The following is a 20,093-nucleotide window of genomic DNA, read 5'->3' on the forward strand; positions in this document are numbered from 1 at the left end:
GCAGACCTCAACCACGCGCTTCCGTCTACGTGGCCTCCGAGATCCGCTCGGGCAGCGCGCGAGACAGAATGTTGACCCGAGGAATACACCAGGGCAGACGAGCGCCGAAGTGCGAGTGTCACAATCGCTGGAGTGGCAATTATTTCTCAAGAGTGAAGCCGTGCCCAGTATGAGATGGCGGCTGCGGCCGCCATCTTAGTGGGGGCACGATAAACCATAGGCGTTTGGCGAAGGAAAGGGAGCGTTTTTCTCGCACGCCAGACGAGTTTAATATGGCAGCTTTTACGGGTCAGATACTGCTCCAAGTGTGTCTTTGTGTTACTAGTTTTCATTAGTAAGCCTCAGGGTCATGTCAAATTTTATCGGAGATCTCCTCTCGACGGGTTACTTTTGTCCGCAACAACGATCTTTTATTTTGTGATTAACGTAGTACATACACTAACAGAGCAAAGCCATTTGATCTCTAAGTAGGCACCACCAGAAAAGAGCATGTTTCCGAGGTATTTGGTGGGCAAAAGCTTGCTTCAGTTTTGCTGGCAAGGCGTTGCGAGAGCTTCCAACCCAGAAATTTTTTTAAACCTCCTTGCCAGACACCTAAGTGAAGTATTAGGGTCGCCTCCAATTTTTTTTTAAAGCGGACACTATCATATGTCACCTCTATCCCCGCCTGTAACGGTGCCCTCGATCTGCCCCTGATCTGTATGATTTGCTGCTTGCTCGCCTATATCGTACACTGTGCTCACGCCACCGTGGCTTTCACATGTCCACCATTTCACGAAGCAGTTGCGTTTCCCTCGACAACCCGCTCGTCCTCTCATTTCGAACGTCGACCGAACGGGACTCCACGAAGGAGGAATAGAAAAATGATAAATTTTGACGTTGACGGGTGCATCTAAGTATGTCGCGCCGTTCTTTTCTCGCTCCTGCAATCGCGTCTCGGAGAACGGCGTGACGTAGACTTTGAGGGATGAGGTTGTCAGTCATTTTGCAAGCCGTCAGAGACATGCCAATTTACTCCGTTCCAATCGAAGTGAAAAAAGAAGAAAAAAGAAAGCAATGCGCGCCTGCCAAGGCGATAGCATACAATGCTTCTGTAGTTCTATAGCTACGGATGGAGCGCAACAAACTTTGCATCGATTTTGCTGTAAAGAAGTCGAAGCGGTTGCCGTACGTGTGTGCCCGTTTCGAGCAAATGTGGGCTAACGCGCTCGCCTCGGCAATTCAGATGACCTAACGGTCAAAGGCTGCCTTTGCCGAAACGCCCGTGCCGCGATGAAGCAGCCATCGCCTATGGCGCACACAAACTCTGAGAGAGAGAAAAAAAAAAAAGTTAAGCGAATACGGGACAAGAACTGGCTTCCTATGCACATCTCATCAGACGCTCAAAGACCGCTTTACAGAGAGAGAGAAACTGCCAATCGCACAAATATCTTCACGACGTACAGTCGCAGATTTTTTTTATTGTTTCTTTTTTGAATTTTTTACGGATGACATTGGGCTGCCTGCTGTCGTCCGCCGCTCTACAGCCCTTCCGCATAGAATGTCTTTTTTTTTTTTTCTCAATGTTCATGTGTACGGTCAGTACTATTATCATTTGTTTTCGTAAAGTAGTGTGCTGGTCGTCGTTTTTCTCTTTGCGTACGTATAGACTGTAATCATTTTAAAGGACCTTATATTTTACAACACTGCAAATATCGGACGCGTCTTATGCTAACGTATTCGTTAAAGAAAAAAAAAGACTGAAAAAAAAAACTCACAGGGTCCTTTATGCATTCGCCTAAGACGACTCGAAGGCGAAAGCCATCCGCTGCGGTCGTCATCATCTTTTTCGATTATGGTGATGACTGCACTGGATGTATTTCGAGTCCTCCAACAGCTGTAATCAAGATGATGATGATGATGATGGTAACGATGGGGATGAATATGAAGGTGATTTTTGGTGCCATTCGTGTTGACGATGACTACACCGGCGACACTTTTCCGGTTTGATGAAGCATATTATAAGGTTTCGGCCTCAATAAGTCGCGAGTTCGTTCCCCAACACTGGAGGACGCATTCCGATTGGATGCAGTGACACGGTGTACCGTGCTTTCGGCACGCGTTTTTATTAAAGCGTCCCAGATAGGCAACATTAATCGGGGTACTTTCGCTAAGATGTCTCGGTATCCCACGTGTTGCTTTATGACGTTTAGGTTGATCAATCAATCAATCAATCAATCAATCAATCAATCAATCAATCAATCAATCAATCAATCAATCAATCAATCAATCAATCAATCAGTCAATCAATCGATCGATCGATCGATCAATCAATCAATCAATCAATCAATCAATCAATGAACGAGTCTGGGCTTTCGGGAATAGATTTAAACGTAATCATCAACGAAAACAAATAATGATCATAGTGTACCGATCTTTGGTTCTTGACTGTCGAAGCGCAATTTTGAACTCGTTTTCATATTGAAGTACACTTTTCATCTTTTCGAAATTCAGCTACGTGTAGCTATACCGAAGCTTGAAAAGCTGCGGTTGGAAAAGTGTTGCCGGAGTTGGGCGGTGTCTATCCGTACGTCCGTTATCAATAATAAAAATAATATTTGTGGTTTTACGTACCAAAACCACGATATGATTATGAGGATGCCATGATGGAGGGCTCCTGAAATCTTGACCATCTGTTGTCCTTGTAACGTACACATAAATCATGGGCCTCTAGCATTTCGCCTCCACCCACATGCGGCTGCCGCGGTCAGGATTCGATCCGGCGACCTTCGGGTCAGCAGTCGAGCACCATAACCACTACACCCCCGTGGCTGGTGTCTATTATCAAGTGGCTCGTGGCCGAGTCAGGCTATCACGACCTAATAGGGGCAAACAGCCTGGAACATCGAGGGCAAATCCTGGCCCCGTTCCAATTTTCAAAGCAAACGAATCTCTTCGGTTAAGTGTTTCTCTCTCTCTCTCTCTGATTTTCGTCCGGGTCTAAATTTACGGATATCTACGATGGAAGCTTTCTGTTGCTGTGCGCGACAGCCTATACGCGGCGGACTCTGGGTACCTATCAAGGCCCGCGCGTTACGATGTCCAAAGTCTAATGGTCGTAATTCTTCTCTTCCTGTCGTTCCGCAAACGCGGTGCGCGCCTCGACGCAGCGCGAAGGTCGCGCTGACGGTATGTTACGTCGTGCACATGGGAATCCGAGCAACGTATACAGTTTTCCCACTTCCAGGAAACATGCCTGTCTACTTGCTTGTCTCTGAGCGACGAGATTGGTGTTTTCGCGTTATTGCTTACCCGTGCACGATTAAGAAACGACCGGACGACTGTAAGTAGCAGGTTTGACGCGAGTGTCGCTAATCGCGTTTCGTCGGGCTAGGTCTCGCATAATAACCGTCTTTCTTTTATACACACGTACGCGACGGGCCTGGAGACCATTAACTAATTGAGCTCATGGTAGTGGAGGCTTTCTGAGTTTGCTTTCTGGGAACTGACACGGAGCATTAGGAAATGATACGTAGTTTCTTTTCCAGGAACTGTTACGGCAGTATTGAATCATTACGCTTTCAGTAAAACTTGACAGCGCGTCTTGTATTGATCGGGACTTCGAAGTCGATTGCGTGGCATTTGACATGCGTGAGCCAAGGATGACTGTACATGCGACTGAAAAGCCTCAAGGAATAACACGGCAGTTTTTTTTTTGTTTTGTTTTTGTTTTTTATAGTGGATCTGTGACGTCTCTAATACGTTGAACGATGCTCGCAAAAATAGAATGAAAAGATCCGCGCAGAGGCACATAATACACGCTTCTACAATACGAAAAAAAAAAAAAAGCACCCTATTTGGAAATGTTGCGAGAGGCGAACTGCTTGCTGGGGCTGTAAAACGTGCGTACTGCCTGCGCAAGTCAGAACGGCGCGCAAAGAATCAAATGAGTACTGCTATAGGACACGGGCAACGCTTGCTGTGTGAGTTTATGAAACTGGGAGCACGAAAGTTAGCTTGTCCCGGGAGAACAGAAATCGCATCATGGTTGACCCCGTCCCGCGAAACATCCACCCAGTGCACCATAAGGGTCGAAGATTCGCGAGAGCCAAGGCCATCCTTCAAAAGATCAATCAACAGAAACTAGAGGCCCTCTTTGTCGATGCTGCCAGATATGACGGTGGAGATAAGTTTGCTATTTCGGTCGTTGACGCGGGAGGCAATATGCTTAATGCAGCCTCTGTTTATACTAAGACTGCCCACGTGGCGGAGGAAGCGGCGATCGCTCTGGCTTTTCACAGCGCAAAGGCTCCTGCTGTTGTATTCTCGGACTCGCGCACGGCAGTTAGATCCTTCTCGAGCGCCCTCGTGTCTGAACAGGCGAACAATATTGTGAACAAAGCACTGCAACGAACGCGGGAGAACAGCGAAGGGGGGTACCACATCACGTGGTTCCCAGCTCATCTCGATGGCTTAGTTAACCCGCTCGGATGTAATCCTAACGAGCAGGCTCATCGGTTAGCGCGCGATTTCACGTACCGCGCTGCCACGGATAGCCAGGCTCGTAACGAGGTCGACATCCATAAAGATTCACTATGTACTTTTCACGAAATTATTTCCCACTACCGCCTGGCCAGGAAAAAATTTCCACTACCCCACCCAAAACTGAACAAGCCTCAGGCTACCACATTCAGACTTCTACAAACCCGTACCTATCCCACTCCTCGGTCCCTTAATAGGATAGACCCCGACCACTTACAGTCGTGCACCAAATGCGGCCATAACTCATGCTCTTTCGACCACATGCTCTGGCTGTGCCCAACCCTTACTGCCTCTCCACCCTTCTCGAAGGATCAATGGGAGGAATCCCTGAAGAGTAGTGATCTCCACACCCAACTCCAGGCCGTTCAGAGGGCCCACGACATCGCGACGGAACTTGGACTTCCAGTCCCAACGTGGGCGGAGCCACCAACTTGATCTGGGGGCCTCCGGCTCCCCAGATTCGAGTTCCTCAGGTCTCCAATAAAGTTCTTGTCATGTCATGTCATGTCACGTTTCACAATGAAAGAAAAGCCGGGTGTTTATTTTGATCACCGATTATCTGCGTCCTTAGGGTATAGTTTAGCAGTCGCATGCTTTCGTCTAGGGGGTTTCGTGTGGCCTTCAGTCGAAGTGAGCGACGTTGTCATTACTGGGATCAGCGTATCAAGATGTTCAGCAGGTGTAGATGTCCATTCAAGCATGGGCGCCGGCAGGATTTTGTCTTCGGGGGTGCAGACCCGCGTTACATCGCGGCCGGGTGTTGAGTGGGGTGGGGAGTGCTGGTGTAGCTTGAAGGAGGCAAGTCCCCCTTTTTTGCACCCACTGCTTACGTCCATGCATTCAAGTCGTGTCTGTGGATGGTTTCTGGGGAAAGCGCAATCACAATGAAGTCTGGCGAAGGTCTTAGAGTCTGCACTTCAGTTCTACATCCTCTGTCTGTACGCGAAACGCAAACATCTTCTGGTGAGTCAGCCATCGCTCCATTGCATGCACGCGTACTCTCGTGCAGTATACCTGTAGTATATATACCTCAGCGTCGTATGACATCTAGTTTCTTTATGGCGTACGCGTGTGCGCGCCTGCTGCTGGTTTCGCCTTTTCGTGTGTTTTGTGTGCGTCTCGCGTCGGTGTTGGGCGAACCTGTCTTCCCTTCCTCCTCCTTCTCTTTCGAATCCGGTGCGGCTTCAGAACGTGGGACGCATCCAAGGGTGCACTCTCAGCAGCGGGTGTCTGCCCCTCCTTTCCATCCTCGCGCCCTTGCGTATGCCGGCTGGTTGCTGCTGCTGTTGCTGCTGCTGCCTTGGCCGTATAAGAAAGGCCTCCCTTGTGTATGTGTGTGTCGCCCCTGATAGAGAGGGCGTCGCTAGTTCGATGCAGCAGCCTTCGACCGTTTTCCAATCGAAATGGCGGGTCCGCATTTAGCAGTGTAGTAGTAGCAGTGCACGTGTACCTCTTTCGGCGGATACGTTTTTCCTGTTATCGAGCCATTCTGCCCGTCTTTGTTTTTAGCGCACACGACGCTCTTAACCTTGTCATGTAACGGACTGTGTTTAGCGGGGAATTTATTGTTTCGGGGATAGATGTAGAGCGTGGAACAAACATTGATCGCCTCCTGCGTTCGAAACTGCAGAACGTTGGATATACGGCAGTGTTAGCGGTATTGCACGGGAACTTTAACTATTGTAACGCCGGATCATTCTAATTGCTCAGCAGAGTCTGGCCCTGTTACATGCATCTCAACTAGTAATTATTTGTTTACTGTTTGACCTTAACGTACAGCTCGCCTTAGTCACTATGACGAATTAAAAGAAATGGTTCAGTGAATTTAATGACCTTGTGTGTCATCTGATGAGGTTATCCGGTTAGCCGACGTATAGTACACTCGTGCATGGGGCCACTGCACGAAATTGTCGATACGGAATTTAAGTTCCGCACGCTGTCGACGCCTGCGTCACTTTGTTGCCTAAAATGGTGCAAGCGACCCGCGTGCGCGCCGCGCGCACCCCTTAGATGACGTCATGCCTCAGGCGCGACCACGTGACGCGCGACGTAGGCGGCTACCGCGGCTACGCTCAGTGGAGCCCTCCCCGTTGCGTTTTCGAAACGTCTCGTTACGCCCCTTTGTTTTAATGCCGCCTCCCCTTCCCTCGCCCGCGAAGCAGCGTGCGAAGGTCAATATAAAATGCTGCGGAGGTAGCGCGTGCTCGCGCACTCGATAGCCGAGACGCCGACGGTGACGGTTTCTCCAGACCCGACACACGGACTTGACTTGGAAGAAGACGCGAAGACGAGCGAAGCCATGCCTTCGACGAGCCCGCTGTACGGATTTCGAGGTGCGTCGCCCGATCGCCGTCGCCCTGATCGCCCGCTACCTGTTGTCATCTGCTGGCGCCCCTCAGTGGTTTCGGTTTCGTGTACCGCAGCTGTTCTGTTTGGTTTCGTTTCCCGGCCGTATCTTCGTGCCCCGCGGAGAGGTGTCGGTGTTGTGTGCGCGCGGAACACTCAGTGATTGCTGCGTTACGGGGATGTACCGTTATGTGAGCAAGTGCACAGGCCTCTTCGTGCATGATTCGATATTGTTTCCATCGTATGCCATCGCAATGTTGTGCACTGTGTTCTGGACCACATTCGTTCGGTTTAGTTCGAAATATTGCATCTGAGCGTGTGTGTCTTGGATTGTCGGCGGTTTCAAGCACGCGGATCAGTGCAGTTCGTAGTCGACGTTTCCAACCGATCGCCCCCCATTTTCCGGCCGTAGGAAGATTTGGAGGTGTTCCCATTTGCCATATTGTTGTCGTCAGAGTATGTAATTGCCTGGTTGGTGTATACGCTGCGTAGGCTGTAGAATAACATTATAGGCGGTCGGGAGCTACGTGCGTGGGCCACAGGGTATGGATAGTCGTGGGCCTTTCCGTGATGTGGCTCTGCTACGGGCGTCGACGACGGTGAGGTGTGTTTTTTCGCGTCGCACGGCGGCTCTGTTTGTTTTCTCCTTCTCCTCATCTCGTCGACTCTCGCCACTCTCGAGAATTGCGCTGTTTTTTTAACTTTTTATTTCCCCCCGTTCCTCTGTTACAAAGTCCCTGCTGTCGCCAAGCGTCGTTACGCATTCTAGAACTCGCTGCCTGCGCAGTCTCGTGCGCGCATTCGTCTCAATTAACGACGCACTTCTTTCTCTGTTTGGTCATGGGCAACACCCCCCCCCCTTCCTCGCCTTCCTTCGATGTCAGCCAATTTTGGGCAAGCCGGGAATTCGCGTGGTCGGGCTCCGTGTGTCCGCCAAACAAGCAGCGCGTGGGAAGAGTGTCGTTTCGCTAGTGGAGAAAGAGAGAGAAAGAAAAAAAAAACCCTCCAAGCACCTTCTGTTCTCGTCTATTGTATACGTATTGCTCTCCTGCTGCGTCGTTTCTTTGTACACCTTTTCTTTATTTAGCTTTATCTTGACTCTACTTGTTCTGCTATGTTGATATTCAATCAGCCGTCTGGCAGCGATACACTATTTGGCACTCCCTTCCTACGTCCTTGTTCTCATGGCGGATAAAACATCTGGAGTACGCCGCTGCTTTGATTAAACCAGGTTAAACAGGTCTTCGCTACTGCCTCTCTTTTTTTTTTTCACTCTGTTCCGACTGAGTATTAACGGATTCATACTTCGCGTTGTCGTCCTAATCTTGGTCGTGGCCGCTTTTCGATGTTTCCATTTTACTTTTGAGCTCGCCGTGGACACAGAGTGAAGAATGTAAGAATAATCAGGCTGGTTGGTCGCGTCGTTAAGACGTAAGGCAGTCGTCGTGAGGAGTGGAAACAGATGGCCCAGCTTAATGAAGGTCAGGCTGTTGTTGTTCAACCGCATCGCTGGGAGTTGCTAGGCTTTAGGGGGCCGAGTAACGACAGACATTCTTCTTGTCTCTCTCTCGCGCCTGTCGACTGGCAGGCACACGTTGGTCGCGTTACTGCTCTGTGCGCGGCTCGGAAGATTATTAACCGAATATATAGCGATTGACCGGGCCGAGCGAAGTCGAGATTGTTATTTTATCCTCGTACGCGTTTATGACCGCATTTCGAGACGTTAACGCGCGTTTCTTCCGCGGTTTTTGGTCTCGTGGACGCAACTGCAGGATGTCCAGGATTGCGTTGAAAGTATTGTCCCTCACACATCTGTTTCAAATCTCTGTCGTCTCCTCTCGGCTCTTGTATACCAAGTTCATGGACAAGATCGCCTTGAAGTCCGCCTACGGGAGTATAGTTACTTGTTGAATATGCCGCTGTAATATCCTGCTGTATCCACCCCGCCCCCCCTCCATGTGATGACAGCGTTCCGAAGACATATTTACTTTCAGTCGCTGTAAGTAAAAACAGGACAGAAGTTCAGGGGAAGGCGGAGACCTGAAGTGAATAGAAAATCCTCCAAAAAGGATAGTTGCAGGAACCAACGTTTGAGGTTTGTGTAGAGTCAGTAAGACGTTCATGGAAACGCTGCTAAGGGTATGGCAGTTGTTGCCTCGACGAAGACAAGTTTCCGTGTAGAAAACGTTGGCACCAGCTGCATTCTCCACTGTTCGACGATTTCTCATCATGTCGCTCGGTTATAGTCATACCGAGGAGCCACTGTCGAAACAGGAACAGCTAATACCGGGCCGGTACATTAGCACTGTTTTGAATTATATCTGCAATCTCTTGAAGGTTTTGCATCTTCAGGCTTTTTGTGTGCGTTATGGATTGCTCCGGTGCGGAGGTTGACCAATTCTGTTTGACTCCATCGCGTTCATTTGCTGCGTAGCTTGGGACAGAGCAACCTTATGGCATTTTTTTTTTTCTCTTTCGAACAAGTGTTCGTTCGCTCATCGTCTGGTTACGTACATATAATTTAGCCTCGACCCATTACGTTTACAGTGTAGTGTTTTTAAACTATCCCAGGACACTCTAGTTGGTAGGAAAATGGACGTGAGCTCCCTTGCATAGCTCGAAGACGCCAAAAGTTTTTGAGGATACCCTTTGTACACGGCCAACAAAACGTGGTGCCCGCATTGTGGCCAAGAATGTGTATCCTGGAGACTTGCACAATCGAAGTTCGTCCGCCGCATGTCGTACTTCTGAACGGAACGCTCGCATTCACGGAAACGCACGAACCGGATATCTTACGACGATAACATCCTTCACTAAATATCGTGCGTAAACTGCTTCGACATTCGCCCGGACAGTATACTCTTCGCGAATGGGTCGATTTGCGATTAACTTTTGTCGCAGCTCCCAGACTAAGTGAAGCTTCCCGCGCAATTATTGTATACCGTTATTAATACATTAACAGCCACTTTTTTTAATGCTTTCAATGCAGCGCATGCTTTGGAAGCATCGATGCTGGATCAGGCGGGATCTTATATGCGCATGAATTGCAGCTATGTTTCCTCTGGTCTAACTTTTTTTTTTGACAGTTTCGTTTTGAGCGCTCTGTTTAGCTCTTTAAGCAGTTCGCCACTAAATCAGGACTGGTAATTAAGGATCACCAATGTAACGCCACGGCTCTGCAGAGGGGAAGTAAGCCAGACTAGGAGGCGGCGTCAATGGCTGATCGTGAGCGGAATACGACACGAAAGGAAATAATCGTTGCACTATATACGGGTCCTATGTTTTGTCTTTCAGAAGAACAGGCGTTGTGTTAGCTGGCTCTCCATGAACACTAAAAGAGTATAGCGCAAAAAAAAAAAAAAGAAAATGAAGAAAAAACGACGAACACAGAAATGGGAAGCAGACAACGGACTGGCGCCAGCCCGTTTCGTTTCGTTCTCGCCTGTTAGCATGTTTTAAACCTCGAAAAGTATACCGTACCAATATGCCTGTATTTACTTCACCTCGTCTAGCCATCGATGCGAATCTGCGTAGCGTAGTTGTAGCAGGACTTCCGCGAGGAAAACGTGGTCGCATACATACAAGGTGTGCGTTAAAGTCCCTCCATGCGACGGAAAAGCTTTAGTGCACGCGGTTTCTTCGATTTTTTGTCCCGTTACAACTGCGCAGCGCAACTTCGTATGTACAGTCTAGAAGCCAACTGACTTTGTTGCATAACCATTGACTGCACACTTATCAAACTTGGCTGCTGTTCGCAGAGACGGGCGGCCCGTTCAACCACGGTTCGGCGGACGACTTCATCGTGGGCGACCGCGTGTGGGTGAACGGCACCCGTCCGGGCTACATCCAGTTCCTGGGCGAGACGCAGTTCGCCACGGGAGACTGGGCGGGCGTGGTGCTGGACGAACCCGTGGGCAAGAATGACGGATCGGTCAACGGCGTCCGCTACTTCCAGTGCGAGCCACGGCGCGGAGTGTTCGCGCGGCCCGAGCGCCTGTCGCGCTTTCCGGGACCCGGCGCCAACGGCACCAACACCACCGCCACGCTCATGGGACCCGGAAAGACGCAGGTCCCGTTGCCATTTCCCCACGCGTGTTTGTGTGATACGCCTGTCAAGCTGGCTTTACCGCGCGCCCGCGTGCGTGCGGGGAAGCCGATAGCAGTGCCGTACCGGGGAATAGCGATACGTCGCGAGGGCGGGTGGTGACGTTGCAGCGACTGTGAGAGCACGTGATTTAATATTATACACTTCAGTCTAAGGGGCCTTGTAATTTAGGTCATGCAACTTGCAAGAAGTATGGTATATTTTCTTTGCAGAGAAGCGAAGATATTTTTTCCTTTGCTTTTTTTTTTCTCAGAACTTTTGTAACAAAATGTATGCCACCACAGTCGGGCACAACTATAAATGGGACAGCATTGTTCTTACTTTATTCTTATTTTTTTTTTTTCATGTAAATTGTGTTTCACTTTCATGGTATGTTATATGGCAACTAGCAGCCTGACTTAGCAGCCACGGCGTAGCATTGCCAAAAACAAGGACGCAGGTGCCATTCCCGGCCATGGTGGCTGCACTTCGATGGAGGCAAATGCAGAAACGGCCATGTACTTAGATTTAGGCGCACGTTAAGCAGCGAACTTTAAGCTATATTCACTTCTATGTGTTGAAACCGTGAGAAATGTCTGGTTGTTAAGCAGACTTGGGACTATGGATTCTCTAGCCTGAATAGCTTAATGAAGTAGTCCTACCAGCTTCATTGATTATTACTCGTTGTCATGTTTCATCAAAGCAACATATATGTAAAATTGGTTCTTTTGGCAACACCATATGTCAGAATTAAGTGTAGATAGCAGCTTCCTTTAGTAGCTCGATATCAGTTACTTAAATTATTTATTGCAGATGTTTTAGATCTTAGACCTTTCCATAGGTAAAATTAAATTTACGACGGGACCTCGGCTGAATCGGGCACACAGGTGACTACCACACGAGTGAGCTCCCCTACAGGAAGCACCCGGTCTTCGCCACGGGCGATCACCATGCACACGTCGACCACGACTACCGACTGTGGTCTGCGGGTTGGCGACCGTGTCATAGTGAACGCCTCCTCGGGCATGAAGGCCGGCACTCTGCGCTTCATCGGACCGACGGAGTTCGCCACCGGGCAGTGGGCTGGCGTGGAGCTGGATGACCCAGTCGGCAAGAATGACGGATCCGTTGCTGGAAAGAAGTGCGTCCTTCTTTGGCTGTGCCTACTACGCATTTTTATTCTTCATAGGTTTATGGTGTCTTTAGGTGTGATATCAGGTTTAAGCATCTACAACATCAAAATAGGTTGTCAGCCTTGTAGTTGGCAACATGTATTTAACATTGGGGACATCACGACAGGATTTAAATGTGCAGTTTGTAGTGCGGTCCTCTCGCAGGCACTTTTATTTCATTCAGCTTCCTGAACTTTAGGCAAACTTAAAAGCAGCATAAGGTTTCGGGTAATGTTTAGACGATGTGCTCACAGCGTTATAGACACTCTAAGCCAATTGAAACAACATTGTAAGGGACGTGCTCTTGACTTGCCAACACCATCATGCCTGTACAGTCGCACCCAATATTATTTGCAACATGGTGCCCTTGGTCAAAACAGCGCCAACAGTGCACAGTGGCGCTGACATAGAAAACGATCAGGGACGTAAGCGATGTTTTGACTAGTGGTAGTACCACTTTCACATTAGCGGATGTTACAGTATAGGCTTGGGGCCCCTTCAACCATGGCCACCGTGTTGCAACTCATATTGGGTGCCACTGTACATTGCAGCATTACTGCAGTCGTTTAACTTTCTCTACACTCTGAAGTTAGTCCAAGTGACTCGATGGGAGACGAAGCTTAGGTTCATCACCATACGATGCGATGTTATGCTTCCCCAACATTGCTGTCCCAGGTACTTCAGGTGCCTGCCGCGGCACGGCCTGTTTGCGCCCCTGCACAAGGTGGCCCGCGAAGGGGGCCACACTTCGACCACGACAACGACGACCACGCGCACCACGCGCATCACCTCGCAGCCGCGGCGTGCAGGTAGCCAAGAATCGCTGCGCAGCTCCCTGAGCTCGGCCTCCGCCAGAGCCGGGGTAAGGCTGGGCGTCGCTGCACTAACCTCCCCTGCCAAGGTAATCCTCCCCTGCAGCCTCCCCTCCCACTCACCGTCCTCACTTTTCAATCTCTGTCGTGTCTTTTTTGTTCTCCCGTCTCGGCTTTTGGCCTGTCCCCCATCGTGGGGCATATTTCTTGGACCCGCTAATGCCCAGCTGCATGAATATCAGCTGTAAATTTAAAAAATTATGTATCGAAGTTGTTCCGGTCTATGCAGTGGTGGCAGGAATGTCTTTATGCCACATGGTACAGTTCATGAGGATAAATTACCCAAGCCTGATTTCTTGCACGCAGAGGAATCGCACGTTGCGAATTGGATATTGCTACACTTAAGCGCTCATCATTCCTTCGTTGTAATGGTCCCTGCTGTAACTAGGGAAGCACAGCCAGTAAATTAGGTACCCATTTCAGTTCTCTTGCAGTGCCCACTTTTCCAAGTGTATGGGGTGTCACAGTTACATACCCTAGCAAACATTTTCCATCTGCAAAGAACAAGTTGGCATTATAGAGGTGAAAATCTGCTGTGTCAGCACAACATTCGAACTAGGCTTGGCTCGATTCAGCTTCTTTGGGGCAGTTGGGCTTGAAGCCGAGACGGGGAACTAAAAAAGCAGCAATCTCCTGCAAGCTGCCGTGTGTTTTACTCACTCTCGTGTACTTCTCTTCCCACCTGTGCTGATCAACCCCTTTCCCCTAAACTGTCCGAGTAGTGGCTACTCAGCCCCATTCCCTTTGCTCACTCCCTACCTCGCCTGGGTGCAATGCCCTACAGACACCTGCCACGGCTGCAGCGTGTGAACAGAGGCGATGACTGCGATGAGGTGAACGGTAAGGTGGATGCCATTCGCCGGCCGGCCCGGCCTCCCAATGCTTTCGGCAAGCTTAACGGACTTTGTGTCCTAGCGAGCTGATGCAACTCCTCTAGTAACCAAACTTCCTACCATGCTTCCTTTCACAACCCTTCTGCTTTTTCTCTTTTCACCACACGCAGCCGTACCTGAGCTTTTAAGCGCTGTGTAGATGACATTTGCCGGTTACCTTTTGCATTCTGAATTTGAAACTGCATTTTAATGCTCGAAGTACCCCAAAGTATTACCTCTCGGAAATCTCCGGTACTTATGTCGACAAATATGTAATCACTACTGCAGTAATTTCTTTCTTTTATATTATTTGTAATACATGCTATTTCAGGAGAGTGCTTGGCATTAAAGAGTTTAAGGTTACTTTTAAAGGGGTGCTTGTTTTAATTTCCTGACTAAACATTTGTTTGTAACCTTGTGCTCAGAAGCAAGTCTTGTTTTAATAATGTAGGTGTAGTTTTAACTCTGTAACCAATTACCCCATTTTTATAAATGCCACATGCAATCCATATCTAAAATGTCGCCTTAATATTCTTTCTTCAAATTTTCAGAAGTCTACTAAGCCACTCACCTCACCCATGGTAGCGTCACAGAACTCCCTACAGGTGCGTTATTATCAGGGTAGCATGGTCAGGTATCCCTGATGGCATTCCTTGATGTTCATGAAGTTCAGTGCTATCGTTTATGCCTTTAGCAGCTGCCGATGTGAAGTTTTGAAAAATGAATTTTCTTTTTCACTGATCTCATTCGTGACCATTCGACTCGCTGGCAATATGTGTGTGCATCTGTGTGTGAATGCTGTTGTATGGATGTACAGTGCTCATGAGGTGAAACACAATGGGAAATCTTTAATGTAGAAGACCCAATAAGCACAGTTACTCACTCGCAAGACTTCAGACTGTTATGGATCAGTTAGCTACAGGTGGCAGACCTTTTATTCAATAATGAGAACGAGAATTGATGTAACAGAGACTGCAGATGGTGGAAGCGAATGTACGCACGTTGGTTAGGCCTAAAAGGATGTGTTTCATCCCATGATCACTGTACGCGCGTGCCTGTGTCGTTCCACTCCCACTCTTTCCCCAACCTGTCCCCGAGATTGCGCTCACGAGAGAAGGCTGAGCCTTTGAAGCAGCACAAAACGAGCTCTTGTCCCAAGAACACTTTCGCTTCAGGACGTGACGCCGCCGCTTGACGACCTTCTGAGGCCCATACGACGGATGGTTTTATGATGGGCAAGACCTACGCTTGGCTGGAGCTTCCACTGTACCCAAACGGCTGTCCTGGCTTCTGCCGGAATTGCGACGCCATTTTCTGTCTTCCGTCTGTTACTCTCTCTCTGTCTCTTAAATAAAACAAATCTTTCACGTCAGCCTGCAAGCCTCCACAAAGAAAGCAGAGCATCTAGTCTGTGCAGTTTTCAATAAAAGATGGTAGTAGACACTGGAATCGGTTGTTGGCTCACAATGTTTTGAGACACTTTTTCCTGGCTGTGAGTTGTTTTTACGACAATGCAGCTGATGAATAGTTTATCGCTTGCTTCTGAAATGCTGTATCTCTGCCTTACACAGCGAATGGTGGCATGAAGCGGCTGTCTAACCTCATCCATGACCCCTTTTGGGTGCTTTCTTGCAGACGATCGACCCCGTCCTGGTAATGAAAATCAAGTACTTGTACACACGCACAGTTCAGAAATCATGGCTGCCATCGATCGTTACGCAGACAACGGTTCAGTACTCGTGACACCCTGCAAGTTTAGAGATATTTTTAAATGTTTTCAAATGTCTTCCGAAGAAACTGCCAGCTGGACATGACTGTCCAAATTTTCAATTTGTGATGTACCAACTCTCCTTGTTGGATGGTTGATCGATAATGCTAGCTAGTATGTACTTACGCTCATAACTCCTATAATTTTGCAGCACTTACGGCTGTGCTCATTTTTAACGTGTGCTAACAGCGCACGATAACATCTCATACAGTGATTTTTCACTTCCACTACATTACTAGAATCTTGTATTGCGGTGTTTAATACGTAAAATTTTATTTTTCCCCCCTTTTAACCGCTTTTGTATGTTTGAAATAAAATGAAATGCTTTTACGCCTGACTCTGTTTGTTTTGTCTTGCATGGCAAATGTCATAATGTGCAACTGCACTCACTCATGCATTATTGCGAGTCTTTTTACTTTGTCACATGAAGCTGCAAGGGTGTAGATTGGTGCAACAGCCCATCTCCTTGCACTGTCTGGCTATAAGTCTGAATTATTAAAAGAACAAAATGTGGCTCTTCTTGTGAGTCATGAGAAGGAATAAGAAAGAAGTTTCCAGGCAGAGTTGCATACTCAAATGGGTTCACATTGTAAAGTCATCGAGGCATACACTCTTGCATATTTACGTGAAAAACTTCACATTGGCAGTTGCAGCTCTTGAAAAACCACACTTGAGGACAACGATCTTGGTAAATTATAACATGCAGCCTAAGAGCTGTACTTCATGCATCTCAAAATGTCGAACTACTCTTCCATGTTAGTGGCGAGCTTTAGTACTGTGTATGTTGCATCCATAAAGGCATTGCCTACGCAAGAATGCCACGTTTTGCATAATGCGCTTGTGCAAAAAAACTACTGCGCATGCGCACTGTATGAAATGCAGAGTTCTTGCATACACAACGCCGTTGTGGATGCAGCAAACACAGTACTAACCCCCCCAAGTGTTTCTGACTAACTCATCTGCAGCACGCACGTTTCGTTCTGACTGCATTGGCCAGAATATATCTGTTGTCCTCAAATAGAGGTTGCGCAAGCATTGGCTCGATGGATTATGCAGGAGCCACATAATGATGCCTGACCTCCTGACGTTGTTTCTAGGTGGCTCTGAAAGAAAAGGAAGAACATGTGGAGCAACTGCTTAAGGAGCGTGACCTTGAAAGGGCAGAGGTCGCCAGGGCCGCCGTACAAGTTGAAGAGGTAACCGTAGCGCTGCTGCATGTACCAAATGTGCCAGTTTGAATGAGCAGTTAGTCTGTACACGGTTAGCAACCGTACAGGTAGTGAATGAAAATTTTAGCCAATGTGCATACATATAGATGCTTATGGAATGGAGGAATGTCTGAGCAGCAGCATGCATTGCAATTTCTTGCGACGCTGAATTCTAGTACAGTGTGCACAGTTATGTATTATTACCTGTACTATCATTATACATGTGTTCTCGCTGTTGGATCAGATCGTAGGAGCACAGGCAGCAGTTTTTATTGCTTACCTTTAATTTCCTTCTGGCAGAAGCACTAGCACACACGCATTTCGAACATGGAGTTGAACACTGCACCACAGAACTAGGTACTAACATGACTCTCATATCTATAGATCTTATGTAGTCTGGTACCCTGTCAGAGGCAGTGTGTAGACACGGTCAGACTTGTCTTTCAGGATTCTCTGATCACATTGCCATACACTGTCAGATTGAAAATTCTTCACATTTGTAATGGCTTGATGCAGACGGAGCAACAGTTGGCAGCTCTCCGCACGGAACACCAGTGCTACGTTGAGGAGATGGAGCAGCGAGCTGCGTCTCTCCACCAGCTTTTGGAGGAGCACGAGCAGGAGCGAGCACGACTCAATGCGCTGAACTCAGACCTCCAAAGGTGAGTGACTTAATAAAGGAATTATATTACGAAAATTAATGTACGGAAAGTCAAGTCACCAGTCGTGAGACTTTCTAAATAGTACATATGAGTGAAACGAGAGTTGCCCTCTACTCAAATTTTCACAGCTGCAGGTGAGACAGTGCACTTTCCCATGACACCACGAGGTGCAGCCAATGGGTGGAAGTCAGCGTGCCGCAGTTGTGAAGCCCTCTCAACCCGTTTTGAAATTCCCGCAGCTTCCTCCAACAGTTGGCGTGTGATCTAATATCAGAGGCTGTGGTGTCACTCACATGTTCATGACAGCATCTGTGATGTGACTGTTTATTCGCAGAGCGCTCTCCATGTTGATGCATCGTTCCAGTGGTTGCACTACCTTGCCTCTAGCAGTAATATATACTTAGAAGTATGTATTTGTAAAACTTCATGCCGCTGTGTTTTTTTTTTTTTTAAGAACTCGCGACATCATGCAAACGTAAGTAGCACGTTGTACTTTCGACCAAAAATCGCTGCATCATGATGCTGGTATCGGTGCTGTTCCACAAGCTTTCTTGGAAGCATTGTAAGGCTCCTTACATGTATGTAACCAGTGAACACTTAATGCGCTGTTTTACCATATCGGCTTCTAGGGACACACGACTCCTTGTTCACTCTGGTTTTCAATTCATAGTACAACCTTGTAGTTTTAATGACTACCGCTTGCAACAATGGGTGCAGTCTACGGTGTTGAAGGTGTGGGAAATGAGAGGAGACGTTTTTCACGATTTTAAGTTGACTTCATGTAGAAATCTGAAGGAGTTCTGACTTTGTGGCAAGGCGTTCTGACTTTACGTATGGAAAAAAACATCCTTTCAGGAACGTTAGAAGGCAAGGATTTTTTTAACATTTTTTATTACATGCTAAGACATGTTATAACATTAACTGCAAATTGCTTCTCTTTCCTCTGACTTTTCTTTTTTTTATAGGAAAGTGGAAGACCTGCAGTTCCGTCTGGAAGAACAGGAAATCTTGCATTCGGACAACGATGTGAGTAGTTTTAATGCTGTGCTTACTTTTAGTGTATAGAACCCATTACAAAGCCATCTACTATGGCACCCCATAGTTCCGTTTGATCAATAAATATGAATGAATGAACATAATGAATTAATAAATGAATGAACATAGCTTTGTTTGGCCACAATGACAAATAAAGTGCTGCTTATGTTACCATGGTACTTGCGCAGTGTCAACATATTCCTTGTAGGTTTTTGCAGAGGCTATAATAACCCTTCACTGCAAGCTGTTAGCACCTATCTTGTACGAAGGAGTTAAGTGTATATCGTGCATGCTATGTATGCATGTGCTTCCCAGTGAGATTAGATGCTGTGGTGTTGCGTCCGTGTGCTGGAGTAGTGATCATCCCTGTTGCCTTCTCTGCGCAGACTGCAGCTACTGCACAAGCGGAGCAAATTTCCCACCTTGAGAAGCAGCTGCAGGAGTACAAGGATCAGCTGGAAGCAGCCAAACTACAAAGCAGTGCTCAGGTGGGTCCTTGTGGCAGTGTCTGTGCTTTCGATGGATCGTATAAACTGACACAGAGAGAAAATGAAGTTAGATTGGTTGATAATGTGCCTGGAATAACAGATAGGTTTTTTTCTTAGCACGGAAAGATTGTGCAGTGAAACCAGAGCATGGCGAAGACAAGTAGTATAACAAACTAACTGATGTAACAAAAAGAATCTGTAATGTTTCTTACCAATACCAGTGTGTAATGGATATATGCTTATGTTAAAAATGCAAATTGGATATATAACAAGGCCATTTTTCTTTCAAGTATGACTTTATTATAGCAAGCTTCAAATCTATTCAAGGGTAGTTCATATCAACGAAAGACAGTTGGCAACAACAGTTTCAATTCCTCTACCTGTGAAGTCAGTCATTGTGGTCATGGCTGGGCAGGGCTAAGTGCTGAAATAAAATTTAATTCAGAACAGAAGACAGTGTTACTTGACAGACCAGTTCCCCCCCCCCCCTTTCTGCTGAAATTCTTTGCACTCAACACATGATCACTGTAGCCACAGGAAGCAAAGAGAAGATACAGCGCAAGGTTTTCATGACCCTTCAACACTTTTTGAGCATATTCAGAGAATGTTGCTAGTCTCTAGTCGAGGCTCCTGTGAATATACGAGCAAAATATTATTGCTTTGTATGCAGCAGGGCGTTTGAAATTTCGTGTCAAAGATGGCCAAAAATAACTCGTTCTCTCGTTGGCAAAGTACTCAGCTGCGGGATCAGGTGGATGCGATTGTGCTCAGATTGTGCTCTGGTGTCAAAAGCCTGTTCACAGCCTTAATCAGAATTTGATGGAACTTTGCTACTAAGCATAACCCTTTGTGATCTTAATGCCTTTTTTTTTTTCAACAGGACGATGGCATGCAACAGCTCATGGTGCAGTACAAAAGTGAGGTGCAGAACTTGAAGGAAGCCCTGAGCCAAGCCGAATCCAAGCTGGCCGCGTTTGAAGCTAAGCAGGTGAGAACCAAGTGTTTTGAATGCGCCTTCTGGTGGCCCAGTGAAACAAGTCTGATTGTTCAGTGCCTCTGAATAAT

General features: G+C 47.5%; 1 protein-coding gene across 3 annotated transcripts in view; it reads left to right on the forward strand.

Moving 5' to 3' along the window:
* LOC119390188 (CAP-Gly domain-containing linker protein 1) overlaps window positions 1-20,093 on the forward strand; it is a 108,251-nt gene that overhangs the window by 55,074 nt on the left and 33,084 nt on the right. Inside the window, exons 1-10 of one of the 3 annotated variants that reach the window (XM_037657754.2) lie at window positions 6,693-6,854; window positions 10,626-10,936; window positions 11,839-12,092; window positions 12,799-13,024; window positions 14,419-14,472; window positions 16,733-16,831; window positions 17,360-17,505; window positions 18,471-18,531; window positions 18,927-19,028; window positions 19,909-20,016. In XM_037657754.2, the coding sequence (XP_037513682.1) occupies window positions 6,821-6,854; window positions 10,626-10,936; window positions 11,839-12,092; window positions 12,799-13,024; window positions 14,419-14,472; window positions 16,733-16,831; window positions 17,360-17,505; window positions 18,471-18,531; window positions 18,927-19,028; window positions 19,909-20,016 (1,395 nt within the window). In that variant the 5' untranslated portion in view covers window positions 6,693-6,820. Of the gene's footprint in view, window positions 1-6,692; window positions 6,855-10,625; window positions 10,937-11,838; window positions 12,093-12,798; window positions 13,025-14,418; window positions 14,473-16,732; window positions 16,832-17,359; window positions 17,506-18,470; window positions 18,532-18,926; window positions 19,029-19,908; window positions 20,017-20,093 lie in introns of those variants that run through there. The other 2 variants (XM_037657751.2, XM_037657752.2) reach the window with 2 other exon arrangements.

The sequence above is a fragment of the Rhipicephalus sanguineus genome, chromosome 4 (genome assembly GCF_013339695.2).
Source record: "Rhipicephalus sanguineus isolate Rsan-2018 chromosome 4, BIME_Rsan_1.4, whole genome shotgun sequence".
Classification (NCBI taxonomy): Eukaryota; Metazoa; Arthropoda; class Arachnida; order Ixodida; family Ixodidae; genus Rhipicephalus; species Rhipicephalus sanguineus.